The sequence below is a fragment of the Schistocerca serialis genome, chromosome 10, assembly GCF_023864345.2.
Source record: "Schistocerca serialis cubense isolate TAMUIC-IGC-003099 chromosome 10, iqSchSeri2.2, whole genome shotgun sequence".
Taxonomy (NCBI): domain Eukaryota; kingdom Metazoa; phylum Arthropoda; class Insecta; order Orthoptera; family Acrididae; genus Schistocerca; species Schistocerca serialis.
The window spans coordinates 199,413,165-199,438,741 of record NC_064647.1 but is presented as its reverse complement, the minus strand read 5'-3'; the positions used below and the strand labels follow the sequence as shown (position 1 = coordinate 199,438,741).

General features: G+C 43.1%; 1 protein-coding gene across 1 annotated transcript in view; it reads left to right on the top strand.

Annotated features, from left to right (window-relative positions):
- The first annotated feature begins 760 nt into the window (after positions 1-760).
- LOC126424684 (venom protease-like) overlaps positions 761-25,577 on the top strand; it is a 57,420-nt gene continuing 32,603 nt past the window's right edge. The window contains exons 1-2 of the mRNA XM_050087411.1: positions 761-927; positions 17,525-17,694. Of these exons, the coding sequence (XP_049943368.1) occupies positions 761-927; positions 17,525-17,694 (337 nt within the window). The remainder of the gene's footprint in view (positions 928-17,524; positions 17,695-25,577) is intronic.

Below are 25,577 nucleotides of genomic sequence, written 5' to 3'. Positions count from 1 at the left end.
CGATGTTGGGGCGTGAGCGGAAGACGGCCTAACGGTGTGCGGGACCGTAGCCCAGCTTCATGGAGACGGTTGCGAATGGTCCTCGCCGATACCCCAGGAGCAACAGTGTCCCTAATTTGCTGGGAAGTGGCGGTGCGGTCCCCTACGGCACTGCGTAGGATCCTACGGTCTTGGCGTGCATCCGTGCGTCGCTGCGGTCCGGTCCCAGGTCGAGGGGCACGTGCACCTTCCGCCGACCACTGGCGACAACATCGATGTACTGTGGAGACCTCATGCCCCACGTGTTGAGCAATTCGGCGGTACGTCCACCCGGCCTCCCGCATGCCCACTATAAGCCCTCGCTCAAAGTCCGTCAACTGCACATACGGTTCACGTCCACGCTGTCGTGGCATGCTACCAGTGTTAAAGACTGCGATGGAGCTCCGTATGCCACGGCAAACTGGCTGACACTGACGGCGGCGGTGCACAAATGCTGCGCAGCTAGCGCCATTCGACGGCCAACACCGTGGTTCCTGGTGTGTCTGCTGTGCCGTGCGTGTGATCATTGCTTGTACAGCCCTCTCGCAGTATCCGGAGCAAGTATGGTGGGTCTGACACACCGGTGTCCATGTGTTCTTTTTTCCATTTCCAGGAGTGTATGAATGTTGGCGATGGTGGACGTAGCGACTTCTGTCTGAAGGAATAGATCAGCTATAAACTGACAGTTCTCAGACTGATCGAAACATCGGAGAATTCAGCAGAGCTGCGCCTTGTTGCAGACATGTGGAGCCCACCCAGAGAGGGGAGTGTTCGAATCACGGGCGGACAGCCGGCTGGGGTGGGCCAGTTCCCGTACCAGGCCCTCATCGTCTCCGACGATGTCGAGATGTGGGGCGGCTCGCTCATCACCAGGAAGGCGGTTCTCACCTCCTCGGGGTGCACCATCGGGTGAGTTGGAGCGGCAGCCGGCGAGGTGTCCACAAAGTGATACAGCCTTGTGGGGGAACGACTAACTTCTGATGCTGCATTATGTCGCCGGCCGGAATGGCCGCGCGGTTCTAGGCGCTACAGTCTGGAGCCGAGCGACCGCTACGGTCGCACGTTCGAATCCTGCCTCGGGGATGGATGTGTGTGATGTCCTTAGGTTAGTTAGATTTAAGTAGTTCTAAGTTCTAGGCGACTGATGACCTCAGAAGTTAAGTCGCATAGTGCTCAGAGCCATTTGAACTACGAGGGGCGTTCAGAAAGTAAGCTCCGATCGGTCGCGAAATGGAAACGACTATGAAAATCCGATAAAGCTTTGCACAGATGTGTTGGGTAGTGTCTCTAGTATAACCCCAGTTAGCATCATGTCGCTCTTCTCATTTCTGAGCTCGCAGTGAGTGCGTAAAGATGTCTAGAAAATAGTGTCTGACGCCAAGTACGAGGGCCTGGTGAGAAATTTCGCCTGAAGCTATGCAGCTAACATTACATAACTGTCGTGCTGTTTCGTCTTCACGACAATTCTCAGCCGCATTCTGCAGGGGCAATGAAGATGCTCCTGCATCGTTTTCAAATGGAAATGTTAGATTACCCACAATACAGTCCGCAATTGTCTCCCCCTGAGTTTCATCTCTGGTCACATGAACCGCTGTCTTTGAAGACAACATTTTGACACAGACAACGAGGTGTAGGCCAGCGTGGAGAATTGACGGAAAGCACTGGTGGCTGCCTTCTATGATGAGGCTATTGAAAAGTTGGTACAACGCTATGACAAAAGTCTAAGTCAGAACGGCGACTACGTAGAGAAGTAGCTGAAAGGTGTAGCTAATTGTTAGAAGTAAAACATTTCTGATGTTCACTGTGGTTTCAATTTGGCAATCAATCGGAGCTTACTTTCTGAACAGGTCTCGTATTTTTTGTATTATGTCGCATGTTACACTTTAACAAATTGTATCCAATATCTGCAGCTGTGATTTCAATAAATTTGGTCTTTCAGTATTCCCTATATTCGTCGTGAGAAACGGAAGTGCAGAGTAAACTGTAAGACTGTTCGTCGGGGACAGGGTGAGAACGCTGACTGAACAGTTTATGGTGCGAAATTTACCTTTGGGCGCAAAGGACGGCCCGACATTGTAACTGTGGAGGCTTAAAATTAATAATTAAATAATGAAACCATTTACAGACACATAAAAACCATCTGCCGTTCACGAAGCTACACGTACGTACAACAACGAGACGCCCAACAATTCATCTACATCTACGGACCCACCAAGCGGCGTTTCTGGTGATTGGAAAACCTGGAGAATGCTTAACCGCATCAGAACTGGGGTGGCTCCTGTGAAACCTAATCTGATCAAATGGGGTTTGTTGGACGAAAATGACGACAAAGGCGACTGCGGCACGCCACAGGACATGGAACATCTCCTACAATGCCCTGCCTGCCCCCACAGATGCACCCTCGACGATCTATGGCTGGCTAAAGAAGAAGCATTGGATATTGCCCAATACTGGGCAAACAAATTGTAGTTTCCGGACACGAAAAAGTAAAAGTAATCCACATCTACGTCTATACTCTTCAAACAACCGGGAGATGCATGGCAGAGGGCAAGTCCCATTGTAACAGTTATTAGGGTTTCTTCCATTCACGTATGGAACGCGGGAAGAATGATTGTTTGAATGCCTCTGTGGTGTGCAGTAATTATTCTAATCCTATCCTCACGATCCCTATTTGAGTGATACATAGGGAGTTGTAGTACATTCCTAGAGTCATCGTTTAAAGCTGGTTCTTGAAACTTTGCCAGTAGACTTTTTCGAGATGTATGTACGTATGTACTGGACCGGACACCGAGAAATGACGGAGAGGCTTCGTCTCCCGTAGCCCTCAGTGGCTCACAACCACACAATAGGCCACAGCAGTCCACCCACCCTATTGCCGCCCCACACCGAACCCAGGGTTAATCTGCGGTTCAGCCCCCAGTGGACCCCCGAGATCGTCTCATACCAGACGAGTGTAACCCCAGATGTTTGCGTGGTGGAGTAATGATGGTGTACGCGTACGTGGAAATGGTGTTTGCGCAGCATTCGCCAACACAATGTAACTGAGGTGGAATAAGGGGAACCAGCCCACATTCGCCGAGGTAGATGGAAAACTGCCTAAAAACCATCCACAGACTGGCCGGCACACCGGACCTCGACACTAATCCGCCGGCCGGATTCGTACCAGGGACCGGCACGCCCTCCCGCTCGGGAAGCAGCGGTTCTTGGGATAGTTTACGTATATCTTCAAGGGTCTGTCAGTTCAGTTCCTTCAGTAGCTCTCTGACACTCTCCCACGGAGTAAACAAACCTGTGACCATTCGTGTTGTCCTTTACTGTATACGCTCAATATCCCCTGTTTGACCTATCTCGTACGGGTCCCACACACTTCAGCAATACCCTAGGATATCTCTAATGAGTGATTTGTAAGCAATCTCTTTTGTATACTGATAGTATTTTTCCAGTATTCTGCCAATAAACCGAAGTCTACCACCTGCTTCATCTACGAATTCAATTTCATATCCCTATAAAGTGTTACACCAGGTATTTGGATGAGTTGGTCGATTCCAACAGTGACCCATTGATATTATAGTCATAGGATACTACGTTTTTTCGTTTTGTGAAGTGTGCAATTTTACATTTATGAACATTTAAAGCAAATTACCAATCTTTGCACCACTTTGAAATCTTATCAATATACTGAATGTGCAGCTTCTGTCAGAAAGTACTTGGTTACAGATAACTGCATCATCTGCAAAAACCCTGATTTTACTTTTAATATTGTCTGCAAGGTCATTAATGTACAACATGAACAGCAAGGGTCTCAACACACTTGCCTGGAGCACGCCCGAAGTTACTTCTACATATGACGCTGACTCTCCACCCAAGATAACGTACTGCGTCCTCCCTACCAAAAGGTCCTCAATCCAGTGACAAATTTCACTTGATACCCCATATGATCCTACTTTCGGCAATAAGCGTAGGTGCCGTGCTGAATCAAATGCTTTTCGAAAATCAAGAAACACTGCATCTACGTGGCTGCCTTGATCCAAAGTTTTCAGTATGTCATGTGAGAAAAGTGCGAGTTGGCTTTCACATGATCGACGTTTTCGAAATCCATGCTGGCCGGCATTGAGGAGAACATTCTGTTAAAGATACCTCATTATGTTTGAGCTCAAAATATGTTCTAAGATTCTTTGACGTTGATATGGTTCAAATGGCTCTGAGCACTATGGGACTTAACTTCTGAGGTCATCCGTCCCCTAGAACTTAGAACTACGTAAACCTAACTAACCTAAGGACATCACACATATCCATGCCCGACGCAGGATTCGAACCTGCGACCATAGCGGTTGCGCGGTTCCAGACTGTAGCGCCTAGAACCGCTCGGCCATCCCGGCCGGCTGACGTTGGTATATTGCACCACAGATACACTGAAAACACTCGTGAGTCGTAAGTGGTCATGCTCTCAAACTGACATGAATTCAACTATCACGTGTCTATTGCACCATTTGCTACGGAACAAATAATTAATGCCCTTATATCACATTCGATTTCAGTAATTAACATTTTGGCACCACATAATTTACGAGCTGGTTCCTTTAGTTGATGTTTACCCAACATATTGTTGTCGCAGTTCTTGCCAGAAACCTACTCGCCAAATTTTAGTTAAAAACTGGTATTCTTTGTATGTAAGTTGCAAACGCAATTACGATATCAGTCTCCTCAATGGGTCTCATTAACTAGTAGTATGAGCGTAAGAAGATTCACTCAAGTTCTGATTTTTTTTCACTTGTTCTCGATCTTTTGTGCATCACTGTAAGAAGAATACGTGATGCATGATTATGCTTCGTTATTGATCGACACCGGACTCGCATTTGATCCACAGTTAAGGTCTGTCCACTCCTGTTATCATTCCGTGCGTGTTTAGTTGAAACACAACTGCATAGCGGAGAGACACATAGAGCTGTCTGTGCCGCTGATGGTTGTGCCTATTAATACACTAAGAATTAGTTATCGTACTTCACATCGCTAAGATATAGATGCGAAATGTTAATTAATTAACAGTAATCCTAGTGTCTACATAATAATCTCAGAGTCTATTCCTATTTCTTTCAGGATTTCTAATATTAACTTTAACATTGAATCGTCTGTATGAACATATCACAAGCATCTATCACCACATCATTAATTTAAAAAAATAAAATCAAATCAGAGTGCTCATCTGCAATCAACACGAAATTAGCTGAGTGTTTGCTATCCTGGGACCTGAGGTGTCGCAGCTAGGGCGCGATCGCCAATTTGTCTATTAAAGCTTTCTTGTATGAATGTATTAGGGCTCCACTATAAGTATGTGAGAATCTTATACGATCTGCAATGGGCGAACTGTGTCCTGCAGACGTGCGTCATGAACGTATGGCGTAACTGCAGCGTGTAAAAGTAGCGGAGAGACGCTTACAGAGTAGTTACATTCTCTGGAATTATAAAAATTAATAACTGATCTAGAAATAGCCTGAGGAACTTCATATTAGGTACATAACCTTTTATTGTGTAAAGGAACAATCTGTCAAAATCTGAAGTCAATAACTGTTATAATTTGGGTTACAAAAAAAAGTCAGTAAAAAACGTGATTATCCAACACTTTAAAAACTAAATCAATATATATATATATATATATATATATATATATATATATATATATATATATATATATACACTCCTGGAAATTGAAATAAGAACACCGTGAATTCATTGTCCCAGGAAGGGGAAACTTTATTGACACATTCCTGGGGTCAGATACATCACATGATCACAGTGACAGAACCACAGGCACATAGACACAGGCAACAGAGCATCCACAATGTCGGCACTAGTACAGTGTATATCCACCTTTCGCAGCAATGCAGGCTGCTATTCTCCCATGGAGACGATCGTAGAGATGCTGGATGTAGTCCTGTGGAACGGCTTGCCATGCCATTTCCACCTGGCGCCTCAGTTGGACCAACGTTCGTGCTGGACGTGCAGACCGCGTGAGACGACGCTTCATCCAGTCCCAAACATGCTCAATGGGGGACAGATCCGGAGATCTTGCTGGCCAGGGTAGTTGACTTACACCTTCTAGAGCACGTTGGGTGGCACGGGATACATGCGGACGTGCATTGTCCTGTTGGAACAGCAAGTTCCCTTGCCGGTCTAGGAATGGTAGAACGATGGGTTCGATGACGGTTTGGATGTACCGTGCACTATTCAGTGTCCCCTCGACGATCACCAGTGGTGTACGGCCAGTGTAGGAGATCGCTCCCCACACCATGATGCCTCGGTCGTATGCAGTCCTGATTGTGGCGCTCACCTGCACGGCGCCAAACACGCATACGACCAGCATTGGCACCAAGGCAGAAGCGACTCTCATCGCAGAAGACGACACGTCTCCATTCGTCCCTCCATTCACGCCTGTCGCCTGTCGCGACACCACTGGAGGCGGGCTGCACGATGTTGGGGCGTGAGCGGAAGACGGCCTAACGGTGTGCGGGACCGTAGCCCAGCTTCATGGAGACGGTTGCGAATGGTCCTCGCCGATACCCCAGGAGCAACAGTGTCCCTAATTTGCTGGGAAGTGGCGGTGCGGTCCCCTACGGCACTGCGTAGGATCCTACGGTCTTGGCGTGCATCCGTGCATCGCTGCGGTCCGGTCCCAGGTCGACGGGCACGTGCACCTTCCGCCGACCACTGGCGACAACATCGATGTACTGTGGAGACCTCACGCCCCACGTGTTGAGCAATCCGGCGGTATGTCCACCCGGCCTCCCGCATGCCCACTATACGCCCTCGCTCAAAGTCCGTCAACTGCACATACGGTTCACGTCCACGCTGTCGCGGCATGGTACCAGTGTTAAAGACTGCGATGGAGCTCCGTATGCCACGGCAAACTGGCTGACACTGACGGCGGCGGTGCACAAATGCTGCGCAGCTAGCGCCATTCGACGGCCAACACCGCGGTTCCTGGTGTGTCCGCTGTGCCGTGCGTGTGATCATTGCTTGTACAGCCCTCTCACAGTATCCGGAGCAAGTATGGTGGGTCTGACACACCGGTGTCAATGTGTTCTTTCTTCCATTTCCAGGAGTGTATGTTAATAGTTCACCAACTTTGACTATTCGAAAAGATATGATAACATCTTCAGTGTTTAGGTTCAAATTTGGAAAGTTCTCATGTTAGAAAACCTTTCGTAATTTTGCTGTAGTAATAACTTTAAGAATGTCAAGTGGATATTTATATTTTGTGTTAAGGTGAGTGTGAAAGAGAGTAGTTGTGTGAGTGTATGTGGGACATTCGCCAATAGGAACTTGCAAGTGTTCCAGCTTTGTATCATGGGAACGAATCCACCAGTGGTTCCCCTACTAGTGGATGACGGATGTCCAAGCCTGTTTGAATATGTAAGAGACAGCCAGAACGTTCGCGACTATATAGTCAAATTCCAGACGTAAAGTACAGCTTAAAGTTTATTTCATTTTATTTCTTTAACAAGAGAGTTTTGAGTTGCTTATTTTAATGACGTCAATGAGCTGAGAGCAGTGGTTGGTTCTTGCTAGATTTTGGCACGAGCCGCGCCCTGAAAGACAGCTCTGATTGGGCGTAATTCTGTACAGCCAATAAGAAGTGAGACGGTTTGCCACCTAACGCATGGGATAAAGGTGCTTGTAGAGGGAGAGAGAGAGAGAGAGAGAGAGAGAGAGGAGGAAGAAGAAGAAGAAGAAAGTGGTGGACTAACTTTCGAAGGAGCCGGTCATGCTGAAAGTGTCCGAACTCACTATGTGTAAAATGAAGTGATATTGTGACTTCCGCGTTTCGATACAGTGATAAAGGTAGCTAGTGTTTACCATTAACTATTTGTGAAATGTTAAGAGTCGGGAGATATATGTAAGCAAGCGTCATTCTTTATTAGCATACTGGTATTGCTTTTAAGTACGATAAATGACCCCATTGCCTTTACGCATACATGACACATTACTCAATAAAAATGTGTGCGGTGTAGCCGTGTGCTCACTGGTATCCAGTCAGAGCAGGAAACCGCTTACATCAGAATACTTCAGTTCTGAGAGCTGCAGGAATCAAGATGTGTGGAGTGCACTTTGTGGACCAGCAGAGGACACCCTCAGGCATTACAAACTGCGGCTGCATTTTAACATTTGACGTTTACTGCCAGCGGCCTATGACTTTTTACATCCTGTTTGACTCTTATCTAATGCCTGTAATCCAGTACTTTTCTACTTAGTGTGTCTACATTTGTATGCTTTGCTCCGAGCCTGTGAACCACATCACAATCAGTCTCATTCAGCGGGAGTACCCATCTTATTCGAACTGACCTGAAGGGTCTCTTATCTTAGGCCTAACAACCACTTCACTGATGTATGATCGATCTGTTATCACTGCAAATTTGTGACCATGCAGATGTCAACAGAAATAAGAAATCCCTTATATTACTGCCAACACTCTTCTTTGATAGTTGAGCCATTGTGTTCAGTCTTGTTCACCTGCCTAAATTTATGTGCCACTGTGTGTTCCTTTCCAGTGCAATTCTGATTCAGAATACAGCCCTCACACACTGTTACTAGCATTACAGGAAAGTATGAATTCCTTCTCGAAATCAGGCAATACTAATGCAGGATCTGATATAAGATTATCCTTCGATTTCTGAAAAGTTTCCTGCCAGTCTGCTATCCATAGAAACTTAACTGCACAGTGAAGTAACGGAGTTAATAGTTGTGAAGTTTCAGCAAATCCATTTACAAAATTACAGTGGAAGCTAACAAATGATTGCAATTGTTTTGTTGTCTGGTGTGCTGCAAAATCATGCACAGTTGATGCGTGATGAATACCTGTCCTTACTCCATCTTGACTGAAAATATGTCCAAGGTATTTAACTTTAGTTTGAGGAAAGTGACATTCCCTTAACAAGTATAAAACAAGCAGTCTTCAGTCTTCAGTCTGAGTCATCCAACCATTAACATCCTCTTCTACATTTTTAATAAAGTATTATATCATCAAGATACACAATATATATCTTTGGTTTTAAGCCATGAAGCACTCCATGTAACAAGCGCTGGAATGTAGCAGGAGCACTTTTTAATCCAAATGAAGTCCTGCTGTATTGATAACTAGGGTGAAGTGAATGTTGTTTTAGATCCGTTGTTGAAAATGTTTGCATTGCCCCAAGTTATCTAATGTTTCAGTGATGCTCAGGACTGGATACACAACTGTTATAGTGCATGCATTTGGGAAACTGTAGTCACAGCTGAATCTGTACTTCTCGGTTGCATCAGATTACGTTTTTGACTTAGTGGCAATATTGGCTGACCAGGGACTAGCACTATGTTCCATAATGCCAACAGTTACTTGTTGATCTATAAATTCATCTGCCAACAGTTGTAGGTACATTGCTATCCCATATCGTTTCTTGTAGGTTGGTGTATTATCATCTGTTGGAATGCAAAGTTGTGTTACAGGTGTTGTTGGCAAACTACCATCTGATATAAACAAGACTGAGCGTTTTAATAACAACTTTTCCATGCCTTGCAGTTCACAGTCTTTCAAGTGACGACAAACCTAGGCACTTACTGCAGATACACTGACAGTTTCCTTGACGTTGCTGATCTATTGATATTATCCTAATCAAGTATCTCTAAATCTGGTAATATTAATCCCTTAGGGTGACTCACATTGTCCATCCCAAAAGTGCCTTCCATCTAATGCTTAACTGTTCTGCGGTGGTTCCACCACACACATAATACTTGTTGTGGTACGTGAGTATCCTCCGTCATCCAGATCAGCTTCTCTGCACCAACTGGTACTTTGTTGTGCGAAACCATCTTTAATGCAAGTGTCCGCAGTTCAGCTGGTGACACTTTAGCAAACAGTGTACCTTGCGACATAGAAATATTTGCACTTTTTGCACCCATTGGAAGCGTATTCCCGCTAAGTCAACTGTACAGTAGCATGTTCCCTTTCCTGGAAGTCAAGTCTGAGAACAGTGGAATATCCCCGACCCACAGTTGGCAACCCTTCCATGTGCTCATAAAACCCTTTAGCTGCTACCTTGAAGCTGAGCTGTGTTGCCCCCAACGGCTCCACGTCTTTGTTTCCTACCCCATTTGATCTGTACTTTGGAGCGTTTACACTCCCCCTGCCCAAGAGGTTCAGACTAACGGCCGACACTTGTGTACCAGCGTCTACCAGAGATGTACGTTCTCTTCTCTGTACTAAGCCTATGAAGCAGCAGCCCATCTCTGCACACATGTTTGCAGTATCGTGGGTTATCGGGAACGTTTCCCTACAGATGAAAAAATTCCAAGTTGCTTTTAACACCTTCTTCTGTTTGTTTCATTTAACCTACTTATTTCTGCATTCTTTTGGCTTGTTGCCAAAGCGTTCACAACTATAACACTATGGCTGTCGTTATTGCGTTTTCAAATGATCGTTCTTCCCACACTGATAAAATTCTTTTTCGGAAGCAAAGATTCGTCGATCACTGCATATTTTGGTGGCAATGTCGATTTCCTGCAGGGTTCATGGCGATGTGAAGCGCTGCAGCTAACTCATTTAACTTTCCATAAGGATTCTGTACAAAAATTCCCCGGGAGTTCCCCGTAGAAAGATGTCTAGAGCTTTATTTTCCGCTTCTTTGGACGTGAGTCGACCAACTTCTGGATTTTGTGCCAACTCATATGCCTGCACGTTCAGTTTTCGAATTAGAAGAGGGTTCAACAGTTTCGTTAGATTTCTGCACCAATCCACTGAACATCTCTCCAAAAAAAAAATCAAGCGCTATCCGGTTCACGGCGTCTGTATTGTAAACCCTCTGCTTCACTCGTTACTCGTTGAGTGGCCGTCCACAGACTCGTTTCATGTGACCAGTTGCTTAGATCGTCTGTGGCTATTTATGAATACTGTCACGTCATGTGTTGTACATAAGGGTGTTATTAGGTTAGCTGCTGAAGGATCTATAGGAGAAGGAAGGAAGGAAGATTGCGTTTAGCATCCCGTCGACATCGAGGTCATTAGAGACACCGCACAAGCTCGGATCGTGTGATTTAAACCGTCGTCCTCCCACATGCGAATTCACTGTGCTAACGACTACGCCACCTCGCTCGGTGATATTCGGGGCAGGAGGGTACACTCACTACTGCCTCAAGCTCTTCTGAATCCGACTGTGACTGTTTCACAGATCGCAAAGTTTCGAGTTGTTCACTTAACTCATTGTTATACAATGACAGTTTCGATGCCTGCTCCATCAGGTTGGTTACTGCATCACTGGTCGTCGTGTTTATGGCATCTTTGTGCTATTTATTACCACTTTTATATTTACAAGACTAAAAGAAACGAAACACTACCTCTTTCAAAAGTAATAGAAAAACTCAAGAGAGACAATCGTACGCAAAACTTAGACAAGTAATCTTAACTAATCTTTATGTGTAATCATTGTTCTAGGCGCTTCTGTCCGGAACCGCGCTGCTACTACTGTCGCAGGTTCGAATCCTGCCTCGGGCATGGATGTGTGTGATGTCTTTAGGTTAGTCAGGTTTAAGTAATTCTAAGTGACTGATGACTTCAGATGTTAAGTCCCATAGCGCTCAGAGCCATTTGAACCATTTTTTTTTAACCAAGAAGCCTACAAGTGGTAAAAGTTACTGGTGCCATTCTACGTCCAGTTAAATTACAGTTCTTACACCTCACAGGTAACAAATAAGTTTCCTTACAGTCCCCTCTAAATTGTGACAACCTACAGGTGATTCGGGTTTGACAAAACAGATTTCCGTCTTGTATGCCGATTTCTACATCCAGTCCTGGCCATAACAAAACAGGAAAAATTGAAAGGCCAGTAGGAAATGATCGTGGGACTAACCACGTTGTGGTCATGGCTCAGCCATGTGGACTCCATTCGAGGCATCAGAAGGCTATTGTTGGTACGTTGATCACTATAGAAAATTAATGCCATATTAATATCGACAAGGATCAACTTCTGGCCCAAGCTGTAATTATGCCAGGAGGGGACACCTTTACGTTGTCAGGATAGTGTTGTGAAACCTGTAGCGTGACTTTTGGCGCTAATAAAGGAAGATTAGCAAGTGAGTACTTATTCATTCAGATTTACAGTTCTGTGTCTTCTCGGCAGACTCGGCTGACGCCGCGTGTTCGTTACACGCAGAAATTCCACTGATTCGTGTCGTTGGTTCACCTTTACTCGTAGCCAAGGTTGCTACAACTGCTGTTTGGCCCAAGTGTTGCTGGCTGTTGTGTGGCAGGTGAAGCCATAGTGTAACATTGTGCACCCACTCCCCAAGATGGCCGTGAGCTGCGGTTACCCATTGGGATGTACGATGCTGTCGGGACTCAGGCAGTCGGCTGATCCTGGCCTTACGGGACATGTAGGCCTTGGTACCTAGGAGTGCCTGCAGCCATGAGCGGGAGCAGAGGCACTCGACGGCCCAATCACCCAATAGTGAGGACGATAAGGCAACAAGCAGTATGAGATATGCTGGTGTTGCAAGATGCTCAATCTACCATCACCACTGTAGTAGGTACCCAGTGGGATGTCCCACGAGTGACAAATTGTGGTTACTTGGATGTTGTCATCTCTGGAATGGCAAGCAGCATATTCACAAGAGATGCTGCAGGATCTAATACACAGATGTCAAAAAAAAAAAAAAATGGCTCTGAGCACTATGGGACTTAACATCTGTGGTCATGAGTCCCCTAGAACTTAGAACTACTTAAACCTAACTAACCTAAAGACATCACACACATCCATGCCCGAGGCAGGATTTGAACCTGCGACCGTAGCAGTTGCGCGGTTCCGGACTGAGCGCCTAGATCCGCTAGACCACCGCGGCCGGCTACACAGATGTCATTACACCGTAATAATCACTGGATTATGTGCATCGGTATGACTGCCGTCGATCCTATTGTCCAACTGAACTCAGGAGCAATGGAGATGGGCAGGAGGCAATGGCGCGAGGCACTGTTCATTATGAGTAAGTATGGCCTGCTTCTTTGCTGTTGGTCAGCGGTCGTCATTCCTCTGTGCTTGCTTAACAATTTGTTACAGGCTATTAATTGCACTGTCGAGTCCCTGATGTTATTGTATTTGAGGTGACACTTGTTGCTTCACGTAACAAGAGCAAAGGAATATGTCTTCCTCTATGTCTCTCTCTCTCACACACACTCTCTCTCTCTTTCACTTTCTCTCTCTCTTTCTCTCCCTCTTTCTCTCCCTCTTTTTGCCTCTCTCTCTCTCACTGTCGGTTTCTCTTAGCCTATCTCTCTGTCTCTACCTCTCTCCCTACTCTCTCTCCCCGCTGTCGCTCTCTCTCTCTCTCTCAATGTCTCTCTCTCTCCCTCAATGTGTCTCTTTCTGTCTCTCTCTCTCTCTCTATCCCTCAATGTGTCTCTCTCTGCCTCTCTCTCTCTCTCTGTCTCTCTCTCTCTCTCTCTGTCTCCCCCATTTCTCCCTCTCTCTCTCCCTCTCTGCGTCTCACTCTCTATCTCTCAATATATCTATTATCAATCGATGTTCTACTGAATGAGCTTGTGCCTGGCCTGGTGATTGGTGCCGAGATACCAGCGCGCGCTCATGTCCACCATTGCCTTTCAGTGTTGATTTGATTCCTTCTTTCTGCTGCATAGTTAGGTCATCACCACTACCTGAGGTTCCTTGTGGCTGTGCTAGCGCGAAATTAAGGAAAATTTTAATTTCTGCCCCTTTTCTACATTTTTCGTAACATTAAAAAGTCACCAAATATTCTTAGCATGACACAGATGTTATTGAACAATTGATCAAAACAATTCAATAATTTATGTATAGACATTAGAAAATTTTTAGTTAGACATACTGAACTTCAGCATAAAATATTGACACTACATTAAATAATCCTCAAATAGACAGAAATGTTGACATTAAGTAAATCACTTATATTAATCATTATCAAATCCCAATGCAGCGAAAGTCTTAACATAAACTTGGAAGTATCCTGTATCATCACACATCAGAGTATTTGCTATTTTTGACATTTGTTGTTAGAATATTTGTCAGTGTTATCACATATTTAGTCTTAAATTAATGCATCCTATGAACTAGCCTCTAATGAGTAAAATTAATCTTCACCCACTCACAACTCGTTTTGGACTAATACTGCTGTCATCGTCTCATTTGTGCGCTTTATGTGGTACATCAGTGGTAGTTAGTGTCAGGGGTTGGTATCAATCGGCCGTTGTCTATTTGCTGGTGTGGAGAATGTGTGTTCAGATGCAATATAGCGACTGTGACTATTCACATCCGATTTTAAAGATCTTAAAAGTTTCTATGTGAAGCGGTTAATGTTGTAGTATCTCATATGGGATGTTACTAAATCAGAGGGTAGTTTCAACTGGTTTTAAACTAGGAAAACGTCAGTAAAATGATCCCACATGGTCAATGGAATGACGCTGAGCCAAGGTTTTCATTTTTTTATCAACTATATCTAACAATGTCTACAGTGAAAAGTTTTTTTGTTAAGGTACTTCAGCAGTTCTATGTTATGTTCCTCCTAGTTGAATTTATTATAAAGCCATTATACCAAGAATTTACTACTTTTAGTATGTTGTTTTTCGTCATGTTTTAGGAACGTACAGGGGGGGGGGGGGACTTCTTCCAAATTATGAGCAGCATATAGTGTGTTTTATCAAAGTTTACTGAGAAAGCATTCGCTACAAACCATTTACTAATGAACATGAAAATTTCATTAACACATATTTCCAAACCCTTCCTCATTTGCTATTTATTGAAATGTCTTTATCTCTGAAAACCAAACAAACTTGGTATAAGGTAACATTATTGATAAGAGGTCGTCGACATACATAAAAAAATATGGGCTGTAAGAAAGAACCTTTTGGGACAGCTACCGCAATCAGTTCTGATCTGTATGATGCTTGACGGTGTAATACCAAACCATTTTCTACTGACGCCTTTTCTTTACTATCACAGAGATACGGTTTGAAGCATTTTGTAAGCGTTCTTGTTACAATTTTCTAATTTAATGAAAAGGATATTGTGATTTGCTTCATCAAATGCCTTTGACAGGTCAGAATGTATACCAGCAGACGTATAGCTTATTGATTAGTGGATAAAGTTCATTATTTTTATATGGGTAAATAGCCTTCTTAGTTTCCTAATTCTTAGAAATCCGAACTGCGACATTGACAGTGTATTATTACTGTAGTAGTGTCCGCCCCCGGCAGCTGAGTGGTCAGCACGACAGAATGTCAGTCCTAAGGGCCCGGGTCCGATTCCCGCCTGGGTCGGAGATTTTCTCCGCTCTGGGACTGGGTGTTGTTGTCCTAATCATCATCATTTCATCCCCATCGACGCGCAAGGCGCCGAAGTGGCGTCAAATCGAAAGACTTGCACCCGGCGAAGCGTCTACCCTATGGGAGGCCCTAGTCACACGACATTATTATTGTTACTGTAGTAGTCAGGTAGCTAAGAAACTGGTTGTGTATTACCTTTTATAATACTTTCGCGAATGCTGGCAAAAGTGAAACTAAACGGAAATTTGACAGCATTTCTTTACTGTAACTTCAACGTATTAAAACCATTCAGGAAATATTATACTGACAAATGAGTGATTACAAAAACAACGTGATATGTTACGGATTTCAGAACACCATGTAATTAATTTTGCTGATAATTCGTTGCTTTTGAGAGCATCTATCGATATACAAAAGAAAAAATTCCTAATACAACTTGTATAATAATTCCAATCCCAAAGAAAGCAGCTATTGACAGGTGTGAAAATTACCGAACTATCAGTTTAATAATTCACGGCTAAAAAATACCAACACGAATTCTTTACAGACCAATGGAAAAACTGGTAGAAGCCGACCTCGAGGAAGACGAGTTTGGATTCCGTAAAAATGTTGGAACATGTGAGGCAATATTGACCCTACGATGTACCTAAGAAGATAGGTTAAGGAAAGGCAAAACTACGTTTCTAGCATCTGTAGACTTAGAGAAAGCTTTGGCAATGTTGACTGGAGTACTCTCTTTCAAATTCTGAAGGTGGTAGAGATCAAATACAGGGAACGAAAGGCTATTTACAGTTTGTACAGAAACCATATGGCAGTTATAAGAGTCGAGGGCATGAATGGGAAGCAGTGGTTGGGAAGGGAGTGAGGCAGGATTGTAGCCTATCCCCGACGTTATTCAATCTGTACATTGAGCAAGCAGTAAAGGAAACAAAAGAGAAATTAGGGGTAGGAATTAAAATGCATCGAAAAGAAATTAAAACTTTGACGTTTGCGGATGACCTTGTAATTTTGTCAGAGACAGCAAAGAACTTGGAAAAGCAGTTGAACGGAATGGACAGTATCTTCAAAGGAGGATATAAGATGAACGTCATCAAAAGCAAAACCACTACAATGGAATGTAGTCGAATTAAATTAGGTGATGCTGAGGGATTTAGATTACGAGATGAGCCACTTAAAGTAGTAGATGAGGTTTGCTATTTGGGGGAGCCAAATAACTGATGATGGTCGAAGTAGAGAGGATATAAAATGTAGACTGGCAATGGCAACAAAAGGCGCTCCTGAAGCAGAGAAATTTGTTAACTTCAAGTATAGATTTCATGTGAGGAAGCCTTTTCTGGATGTTTTTGTATGCGGTGTAGCCTTGTACGGAAGTGAAGCATGGACGATTAACAGTTTAGAGAAGAAGAGAATAGAAGCTTTTGTTGTGTGGTGCTTCAGAAGAATACTGAAGATTATGCGAGTAGATCATGTAACTAGTGAAGAGGTACTGAATAGAAATGGGGAGACGAAAAATTTGTGGTACAACGGTACAACCTCACTAAAATAAGGGATCGGTTCGTAGGACACCTTCTGAGGCATCAATGGACACCAATTTAGTACTGGAAGGAAGAGGGGGGAGGGTAACAATCGTAGAGGAAGACTAAGAGACGAATACACTAAGCAGATTCGGAAGGATGTAGTTTGCAGTAGGTCCTTGGAGTTGTTGAAGCAGCTTTCACAGGATAGGGTAGCATGGAGAGCTGCATCAAACCAATCTCTGGACTGAAGACTACAACAACAACTGCTTGACAAGGAGCAGTTGAATTTTCAGCTGCTTTTGAATGTTCCTGGTACTCATTTCCATCAGCCATTACCGAGCGAAGTGGTGCAGTGGTTAGCACACTGGACTCGCATTCGGGAGGACGGCGGTTCAATCCCGTCTCCGGCCATCCTGATTTAGGTTTTCCGTGATTTCCCTAAATCGTTTCAGGCAAATGCCGGGATGGTTCCTTTGAAAGGGCACGGCCGATTTCCTTCCCAATCCTTCCCTCACCCGAGCTGGCGCTCCGTCTCTAGTGACCTCGTTGTCGACGGGACGTTAAACACTAACCACCACCACCACCACCACCACCACCACCATCAGCCATTCCTAGAAATTAGTACTGTCGACAGCCTGCTACGCAGCTGAAATTTGGAAACTTTCTGTCACAGGCGCCAGAAATTCGTCGTCCGCCTGGGAGGCATCCATAGGACTGAGACGGAGAGCACCGCCTGGATCGTGGAGTCCAGCTGGGCCCTGACGCACCCGGACTTCAGCATGTTCGCCTACTACAGCCACAGCGTGGCTGTCGTGTATCTGCCCGAGGAAGCTCCTCTGAACAGTGAGTGGCGCAAAAATCACGTACCGCTCTTGCCTTGCAGAGAAAGCGAGAGAGAGAGAGGGGGGGGGGGGAGGGAGGGGGGGAGAGAAAGGAAGTGCAGTGACAGAGTAGAAGTCACGTGATGGCTGTCTGGGAAGCAGCAGTTCGTGAAGATAGTATGTCTCTCACATGGAAGTGAGTCGTTCTTATTCTCAATGTTTACGCTGATATTTGTGTACCTGTGTCCTTCGTATACCCTTTTCATCTTATTTGATCCGCTGCGTGTGACTGCAACGGGCGAATGTGAGTTTTTTTAAGAGTAGTCGGTACCTACTTCGACAGTTGTGGCAGTAATTGTAGCTACCGCGGAAAGACAAAGAGGTTTAGCGTCACTGTAAGTCAGATATCTGAGCAGGTACTCTGGTATGATTTTTAGTAATTTAATTGAAAGCTTTGTTGATTTGGTAAAAATAAAATTGTTCTTTCTGTCGTGACAGAATAAATTACTATTAATCACACCAGATTTGTCGGAGAACAGCAGCAACATGTGTAATTGATCCAGCTTTAAGAAATTCTATTACCTTTTAGCGGAAAAATTCGTGCGGTACTCTCCGACGTTAGAAAAGTCGTGGTGTTCCGTTCGGAGCAGGAGGCGGCTGTCCTTTCTCATTCGCGATATCGAAAATTACTGAAAAATGAACAGAAATTTTTTTCGGAGGAAGATCGCGCGGAGAAAACAGACGGAACTTACATGAAAGAAACCTAAGGGACCAACTAATTGGATTTGTACGAACATATAAACGGAACTGAAAGAACTTGGAATAAATACTATAACGATGTCGTCACGACAGCCTCCTGTTCCGACAGAACACACGCTGGATCATAAGCTGCATAAATCTTTTAAACAGGAAAGATTATCACAAGCATAATTAATGAAAATAAGGTTGAGAGATTTTCTTTGAAATTAAATAAACTTCAAGGCTTCAAGTATTATATTATGAAACGGAAACTTACATTAACATGGCCACCCATTGTGGCGGTGGAGCGAATTTTTCACGATATACATTCTCGCTTGTTTGTGGCTATATATATTTTTAATCACTTAAACTCTTAACTTTACAATAAAATGATTATATCAGTATGGAGCACAATACTTTTGCGTCCGACTCGCAACACATTCACAGAACAGCTAGACAGCGGCGCGGCTCCCTGCAGAAGTAAAAATTGGCAATTGTTATTTTGAAACATAGGTGCATCGTTTTTTTTTTTTTACTGATCGATAGCAGCGTATAACAGTTTATAGCTATCGTGATATTCTGCGCTTTTCAGGAGCGCGGCAAAGATATCTGGTTACAGCATTCATTGGTATATGTTAAAAGTTCGCACATACTGACGCGAATACAGAAAAAAAACTTTTACATGTTAAAAATCGCAGTGATAAAGGCTGTAATGTCACAGTACACAGTACATTGACAGGAGGGGCCGTGCTAATCTGGGACTATCGCTCTTCACTGGAAAGCGGAAAACTCTTAGACCCATATTACACTGCTCAATTTCCCTGATAAATGTTTTTTAAAAGCTAGGACCATGTTCCATAAAAACACGGGAGAACTGCCGGATGTCGGTAACGTCCTGGCACGATATTTCGGCGCAGAGTCTTCTGGTCATCTTCAGGTGAGTACCACTGAGCTCTGCTATTTAAAGCCATACCGAGGTGATATTGCGCATGCGCTGCTCAGCGTGCGCATTCATAACAACTCCGTGCGCTGCGCCTCACGCCCTCCACGGTGAAAGTTTGGCGTATCGATATCAGGTCGATTTTCATCTTTTGTTCAGATAACTACGTCTACTACGAAGTTTCTCTACAACAGGATTCCAAGCAGAGTTTAGCTGATAACCGCTATCTTGATTGATGAGAGTCTCGTTGTCAGACAATCTTATTTCCACAGATTCATTGATAATCTAGCTCCAAATTTTGATGTATGGGCCAAAATTTTTGTGTCGTTGTAATTCATAGAATGGTCTGTGGAAATACAATGTTCGGCGATTGCGGACTTGGTGGGTTGGAGAAGGCGAGTATGCCGTTGGTGTTCCACTAAGCGTTCCTGCACAGTTCGTGTTGTTTACCCTATATATGATTTGCCGCATTCACACGGAATTTTGTAAACACCTGATTTACGCAGGCCCAGGTCGTCTTTAACGGATCCTACCAGTGATGAAATTTTGGAAGGAGGGTGAAAGATGACTCTCACTTGATACTTTCTCAATATTCTGCCTATCTGTGAAGAAATATTTCCAATAAATGGTAGATAAGCAGTCGACCAGAAGGCCTCTTCCTCTTCCTTGTTCCGTCGGTTGTAGGTCTGCATCCCTCTGTTCACTTGCCTAGGTGAAAAGCCATTCTTCAGAAATACTTTTTGCAGGTGTTCCAGTTCCGCTTGAAGACTGTCGGCGTCAGAGATGGTATGGGCACGATGGATCAAGGTTTTGAAAACGCCCATTGTTTGTACTGGATGGTGGCAACTAGTAGCTTGTAGATACAGGTCTGTATGAGTGGGCTTTGTATACACCGATTGACCAAGTGTGCCATCACTCTTATGTCGCTTCAAGACGTCTAAAAATGGCAAACAACCATCTTTCTCTATCTCCATGGTAAACTTTATGTTTTCCTGTAAGGAGTTCATGTGACGTAAAAATTCTTGGAGACGGTCCAGACCATGAGGCCACACTATAAAAGTGTGGTCAACGTACCGCCAAAATACTGTCGGTTTAACAGTGGCAGAGTCGAGTGCCCTCTCCTCAGAATCTTCCTTAAAAAGATTGGCCACCAGGGGAGACAAAGGACTGCCCATGGCGACACCGTCAGATGGTTCGTAAACTTCATTGTTAAATATGAAATATATAGGGGAGAGAGTGTGCTCAAACAACGCTGTAATGTCTTCACCAAACATATTGCCAATGACGTGCAGTGAGTCCACAAGAGGCACCTTTGTGAAAAGAGAAACCACATCAAGACTGACCAATAAGTCGTTACTTTGCAGCTGTAGTGACTGAAGTCGGCTGATAAAATCATTAGAGTTCTTTATGTGATGTGCACACTTGCCTGGTTTGAGCAAAGATGCTAGGTCGTAGGTGGCTGCTCCAATGTTACTCACAACTGGACGTAACGGCACATTTTCCTTGTGGATCTTAGGCAGTCCATATAGCCTAGGGGGAACTGAACTGTTTGGTTTCAGTCTCTTGATGACCTCCTTCGGTAAGAACTATTTGATAAAAGTTCTCCTGTTTTTCGCACCACTCGGCTCGTGGGATCCTTATCCATTTTGAGATACGTTGAGTCACATAATAAAACATTGATCTTATTAATATAGTCATCCCTTGGTATGAGGACAGTAGCGTTTCCTTTGTCACATTTTAAGACTACTGTATCCACATCTGCTCGTAAGTTACGGAGGGCTATCCTCTCCATGGGCGAGATGTTACTCTTCATTGGTGCACGTCTAGTCAACACACGGCAAGACTCTCGACGAACTTCCTCCGCTTCATCTGTATCAAATACCGTAGTACTTTTATATTTTATGAAACGTCTTTTATAAAAGATACTTGACATAAATGTTACTGTTTCGTCTCCTACAGCATTCTGCTGCTGTGTGTTGGTAAGAACAATTGTCCATCTGACAGTCTGTAGATGGAGGTATTGGACTGTGCTAGTCAGTAATATTCTACCGTCTTTATTTCAGCCTTTGAGGTTTAGGAGGAAATCATGTTAGTTGTGGTAGGAGAAATTTTGGAGTTGCATTTATCATTGTTTTTGGGCTTTTGGAAGGGAATTGTTGGTAACCATGTACTGTGCAGCACAAAGGAACATCATACTCCCATATACTTAGCTAAGTGAAATAACTGTTCTCAATATCTAAAATAAATGTAATCTGCAACAAGTGCACGACTGAATTTTATGTTTTTCATAAGTTTTTGGACTTGGAAGTAGATGGCGTTGTTCAGCTACTGTGACACACGGGTAGTGATGGTATCTGAGTCTATTTCTTATTTAGTTTTCAGTAGACACTTGCACATTCAGTGCTTCAGTGATTTTTGTCGAGATTATCAAATTGAAGCTGATTTTTCTCTTCAAGCAGATGAACTTTCTTCGTATCAACCAGGATGTACTTATGTACTTAACCTCATGTCGCTCAAAGTATATCTCTTTATCATTTTGTACATGTAAATCTGCAGAGTAAAGTGAATACCTGTACAGGTGTATTATATTTTGTCGTCGTGAAGTTGTGTAATTTATTGGATTCCTCGAGGTTTGAGGACTTGTTCAGATTACATACATTCTTTGACTAATTACTCGTTAAGTAGCTGCACTTCAGTACTCACATAATGTATGTGAAGTATTCCAATTTTAAATTGAATTTCCTTGAGGAAGAGACAGGGTTTCCTTTGTATGTGTAGCAAGATGTTCAACCACATGTTACTCAGAGTGCACCTAAATTCACTTCTTTCGTAATCATTGATTAGATATATATTGCTGAATAGAACAATTACCAGCATGTGGCGATTATTTTTCTTTATTGTTTCTTGTCTTGCCAGTAGCTCGTGGTTGAGGTGGGACTTCTCTGCTGATTATTTAATAGAGTTCATAGTAGCCCTCAGCAGTGAAAATCTACTTTCACACGTATTTCTTCATACATGAACATGAATGTGATTGCGTTTATCCTAAATTACTTGTCCTTTTGTGAACATATCCAAGCTCTCCCTTATCACTTGCAGTGTTGACGTGATAATAAATTTAACTTTTTTTATGCAGTAGGGAATATGCCTATATAGTATGTTGATGAGTTCATTTATATTGTGCACATTTGATCCGCATTTAGCATGCCTGATCAATAAACTCTCTGATCAGGGTCTAGGCTTATATATCCTACCCTTAATCAACATGTGAAGTAATGATATAAAATTACTTAAGAATTGAATTTTGTGTGGCGTTCGGAAAAGTTATCTGTTCCATTTTATAGAAGCTTTATCAGATTTATATCATATGCGGCCCAGTAAATCAATTAACAAATTAAAGAAGATTAATGAAATTAAAGTAAGAAATGCATTCATAAAGAGACAGAAAAGTAGATGTGCTTAACACCCGACAGTTGCCAAAATTATAAGATGACCCTGCCAAGACAAACTTTTGTGTTCTGCTATTGTTTCTATGCACTAATTAGTCTCTCAGGAACTACCCTCTTATTTACCCGTAATTTAGCCCTTGTGTCAGCCGACATTATAATTAGGAGATCACCTGCGTTGGTGATGTAGCTATTAGTGCTGGTTATACTCTGAAGCTGGTTCAGCAATGACTCTAATCCAATATCCCAGAACTCTGGACCACAAACAGAGCCTGTGTGCAGACCTAGGTGATGGCTTTCACAATTTTCTTCGCAGGACATTCTAACTGCGCTGTACAGTAATCTCGTAGACTGTTATAGAGGCCACTAAGACATTCCATCAGTTACAGTATTTCGAACCACCACAATTATCAAACCCTCCAGCTATGTTAGTCAGTATGGCTATAACATACTTGTCGTCTGAGGTGTCCACAATATTCATCGCGCGATTTGTCGCATCCTCGGTGGATTTCCCTTTTCTGAAACCGTACTGCAGCGGGCTCCTGTCTAAAACCTGTGTGGGGTTCTTCTGTGGGCGGCACAGAAGCTCTTCTGAACTTCGGCTGGAGCATTTACCAAACAAACCGGTCTGTAAGATTTCGGGTCTCTTGGATTTTTGTTGTCCCTTTTTAGTACAATGATATTCGAGATTTTCCAGATTATGGGCACCCGATCCTGCAAAAGACATTCGTTTAATAACGCTGTTATAAATGGTACACTTTGGACACTTTGGTACACTAGTTGATGCAAAACTTCTGGTAGTATTCTGTAAGCATGTGCCTAAACAATTGGAAAAAAATTTTGGAAAGGCTATCGTTCCGAAGATTCAATATAAAGTCGATAAATGAGGTGGAGGTTAACAACAAGATGCCTTCTAGGACAACTTATTCCGCCTACTTAATTACTGTAAAATTTAGTACGGTTGTTCGAAAGGTTTGTGCTATCATTCACGTATTGTGCCAACGAGAAGGGGTACCACGTGGATCGGAACAGAATAATAAGAGTTACTGAAATAATTATAGCTAAAAGAAGTACGGTCGCCATCACAATTGGGCAAAATTCCTGTTCGTTAGGTGAATTAATGAGCCGAACAGTCAATGTCAAGAATTACTCGGACACGCGTGGCAACAGAGGGCTGCACGCACGTTAGCAAAAGCAATTGAAACATTTACGTAATAAAGCGAGAAAGGAAATAGTTTGCACTCGAAATATCATTAACTAACAGCTGAAATTTTGAAAACATACAAGATAACACTTAGATTGATGGTTACTTACTGTTGTAAGTGACAATGGCGCTACCTCACAATAACGTCTACTATTTTCATATGAATTTTGGAAAGTGGCAAAAAATAATTACAAGAAACTCTATTGACTTCTGAACAGGGAAGTAGAAATAGATTATTACTGTATGAAAAGGTAATTAGTATACTTTAGCACGACTGCAAGTCAAAATGTGAACCAGTCTTTACTAACAACAAATTTCAATAATCACTGATATTTGCACTTACTCATTAATTCTAGTTAGTGCTTTTGTTCATAGTGCAAGGAATCATTTTAATTTGATTAGTTGATTTACTATTTGCAACAATTAGATCGCCTCAGATTAAAGTTCAAATTTAAAGTTAGTGAGACTGAAATTACTGAATGCTTTAAGTTCAAATATTTAATCTAACTGAATCATTTAGCTCGTAAGCAAAATTAACTGGTACTGCAATTTTCATTTTTCATAAACGGTACTCAGATTATTGTAACAATAGGACACGACAGGAACCTACTTGGTGAATGATTTTAGGAGAATCACGGGTAAACAGTTTTGATTAAACTGTGGTAATTATTGACTCGCAGAACACCACAAAGCTGAGTAACGCCGTTACAAAACTAGTTGACAATACGAGGTGCGGCTAGAAAAAAACCGGACTGATGCTGGAAAAAACATTTATTTACAATTATTTACAATTTCATGTTATCTCCTTCAATGTACTCTCCTCCTCGGTCTCTACACCGCTCCATACGAATTTTCCACTGTTCATAGCAATGCTGCAGATCATTTTCGGTAAGTCCATACATTACTTCCGTCGCTTTCTCTTTTACTGCTTCAACAGTCTCAAATCTAGTTCCTTTCAAAGCTGTCTTGACTTTAGGGAAAAGAAAAAAGTCACAGGGGGCCAAATCAGGTGAGTAGGGTGGATGATCTAAGATGGGAATGTTGTGTTTTGCCAAAAACGTCTTCACTGACAACGCACTGTGAGCTGGGGCATTGTCTTGGTGAGGGATCCATGACTTTTTTCTCCACAAATCGTTCCGTTTTCTCCGTACTCGCTCACGTAGGGTAGCCAGGACGCTAATGTAGTAATGCTGATTCACTGTTTGTCCCTCTGGTACCCAATCAATGTGCACAATCCCTTTGATGTCAAAAAAAAAAAAACAATCATCATTGCCTTGAATTTCGATTTTGATATTCGTGCTTTTTTTGTCGTGGAGAACCAGGAGTTTTCCAATGCATCGATTGGCGTTTAGTTTCGGGATCGTAAGTAAAAAACCACGATTCATCGCAAGTAATAACATTTTGTAAGAAGGTGGGATCACTTTCAATGTTTTCCAGGATGTCAGAACAAATCATTCTTCGGCGTTCCTTCTGTTCAATTGTGAGACACTTTGGAACCATTTTTGAACACACTTTGTTCATGTTGAAACTTTCATGAAGAATCTGTCTAACACTTTCCTTGTCAACTCCTGTTAACCCAG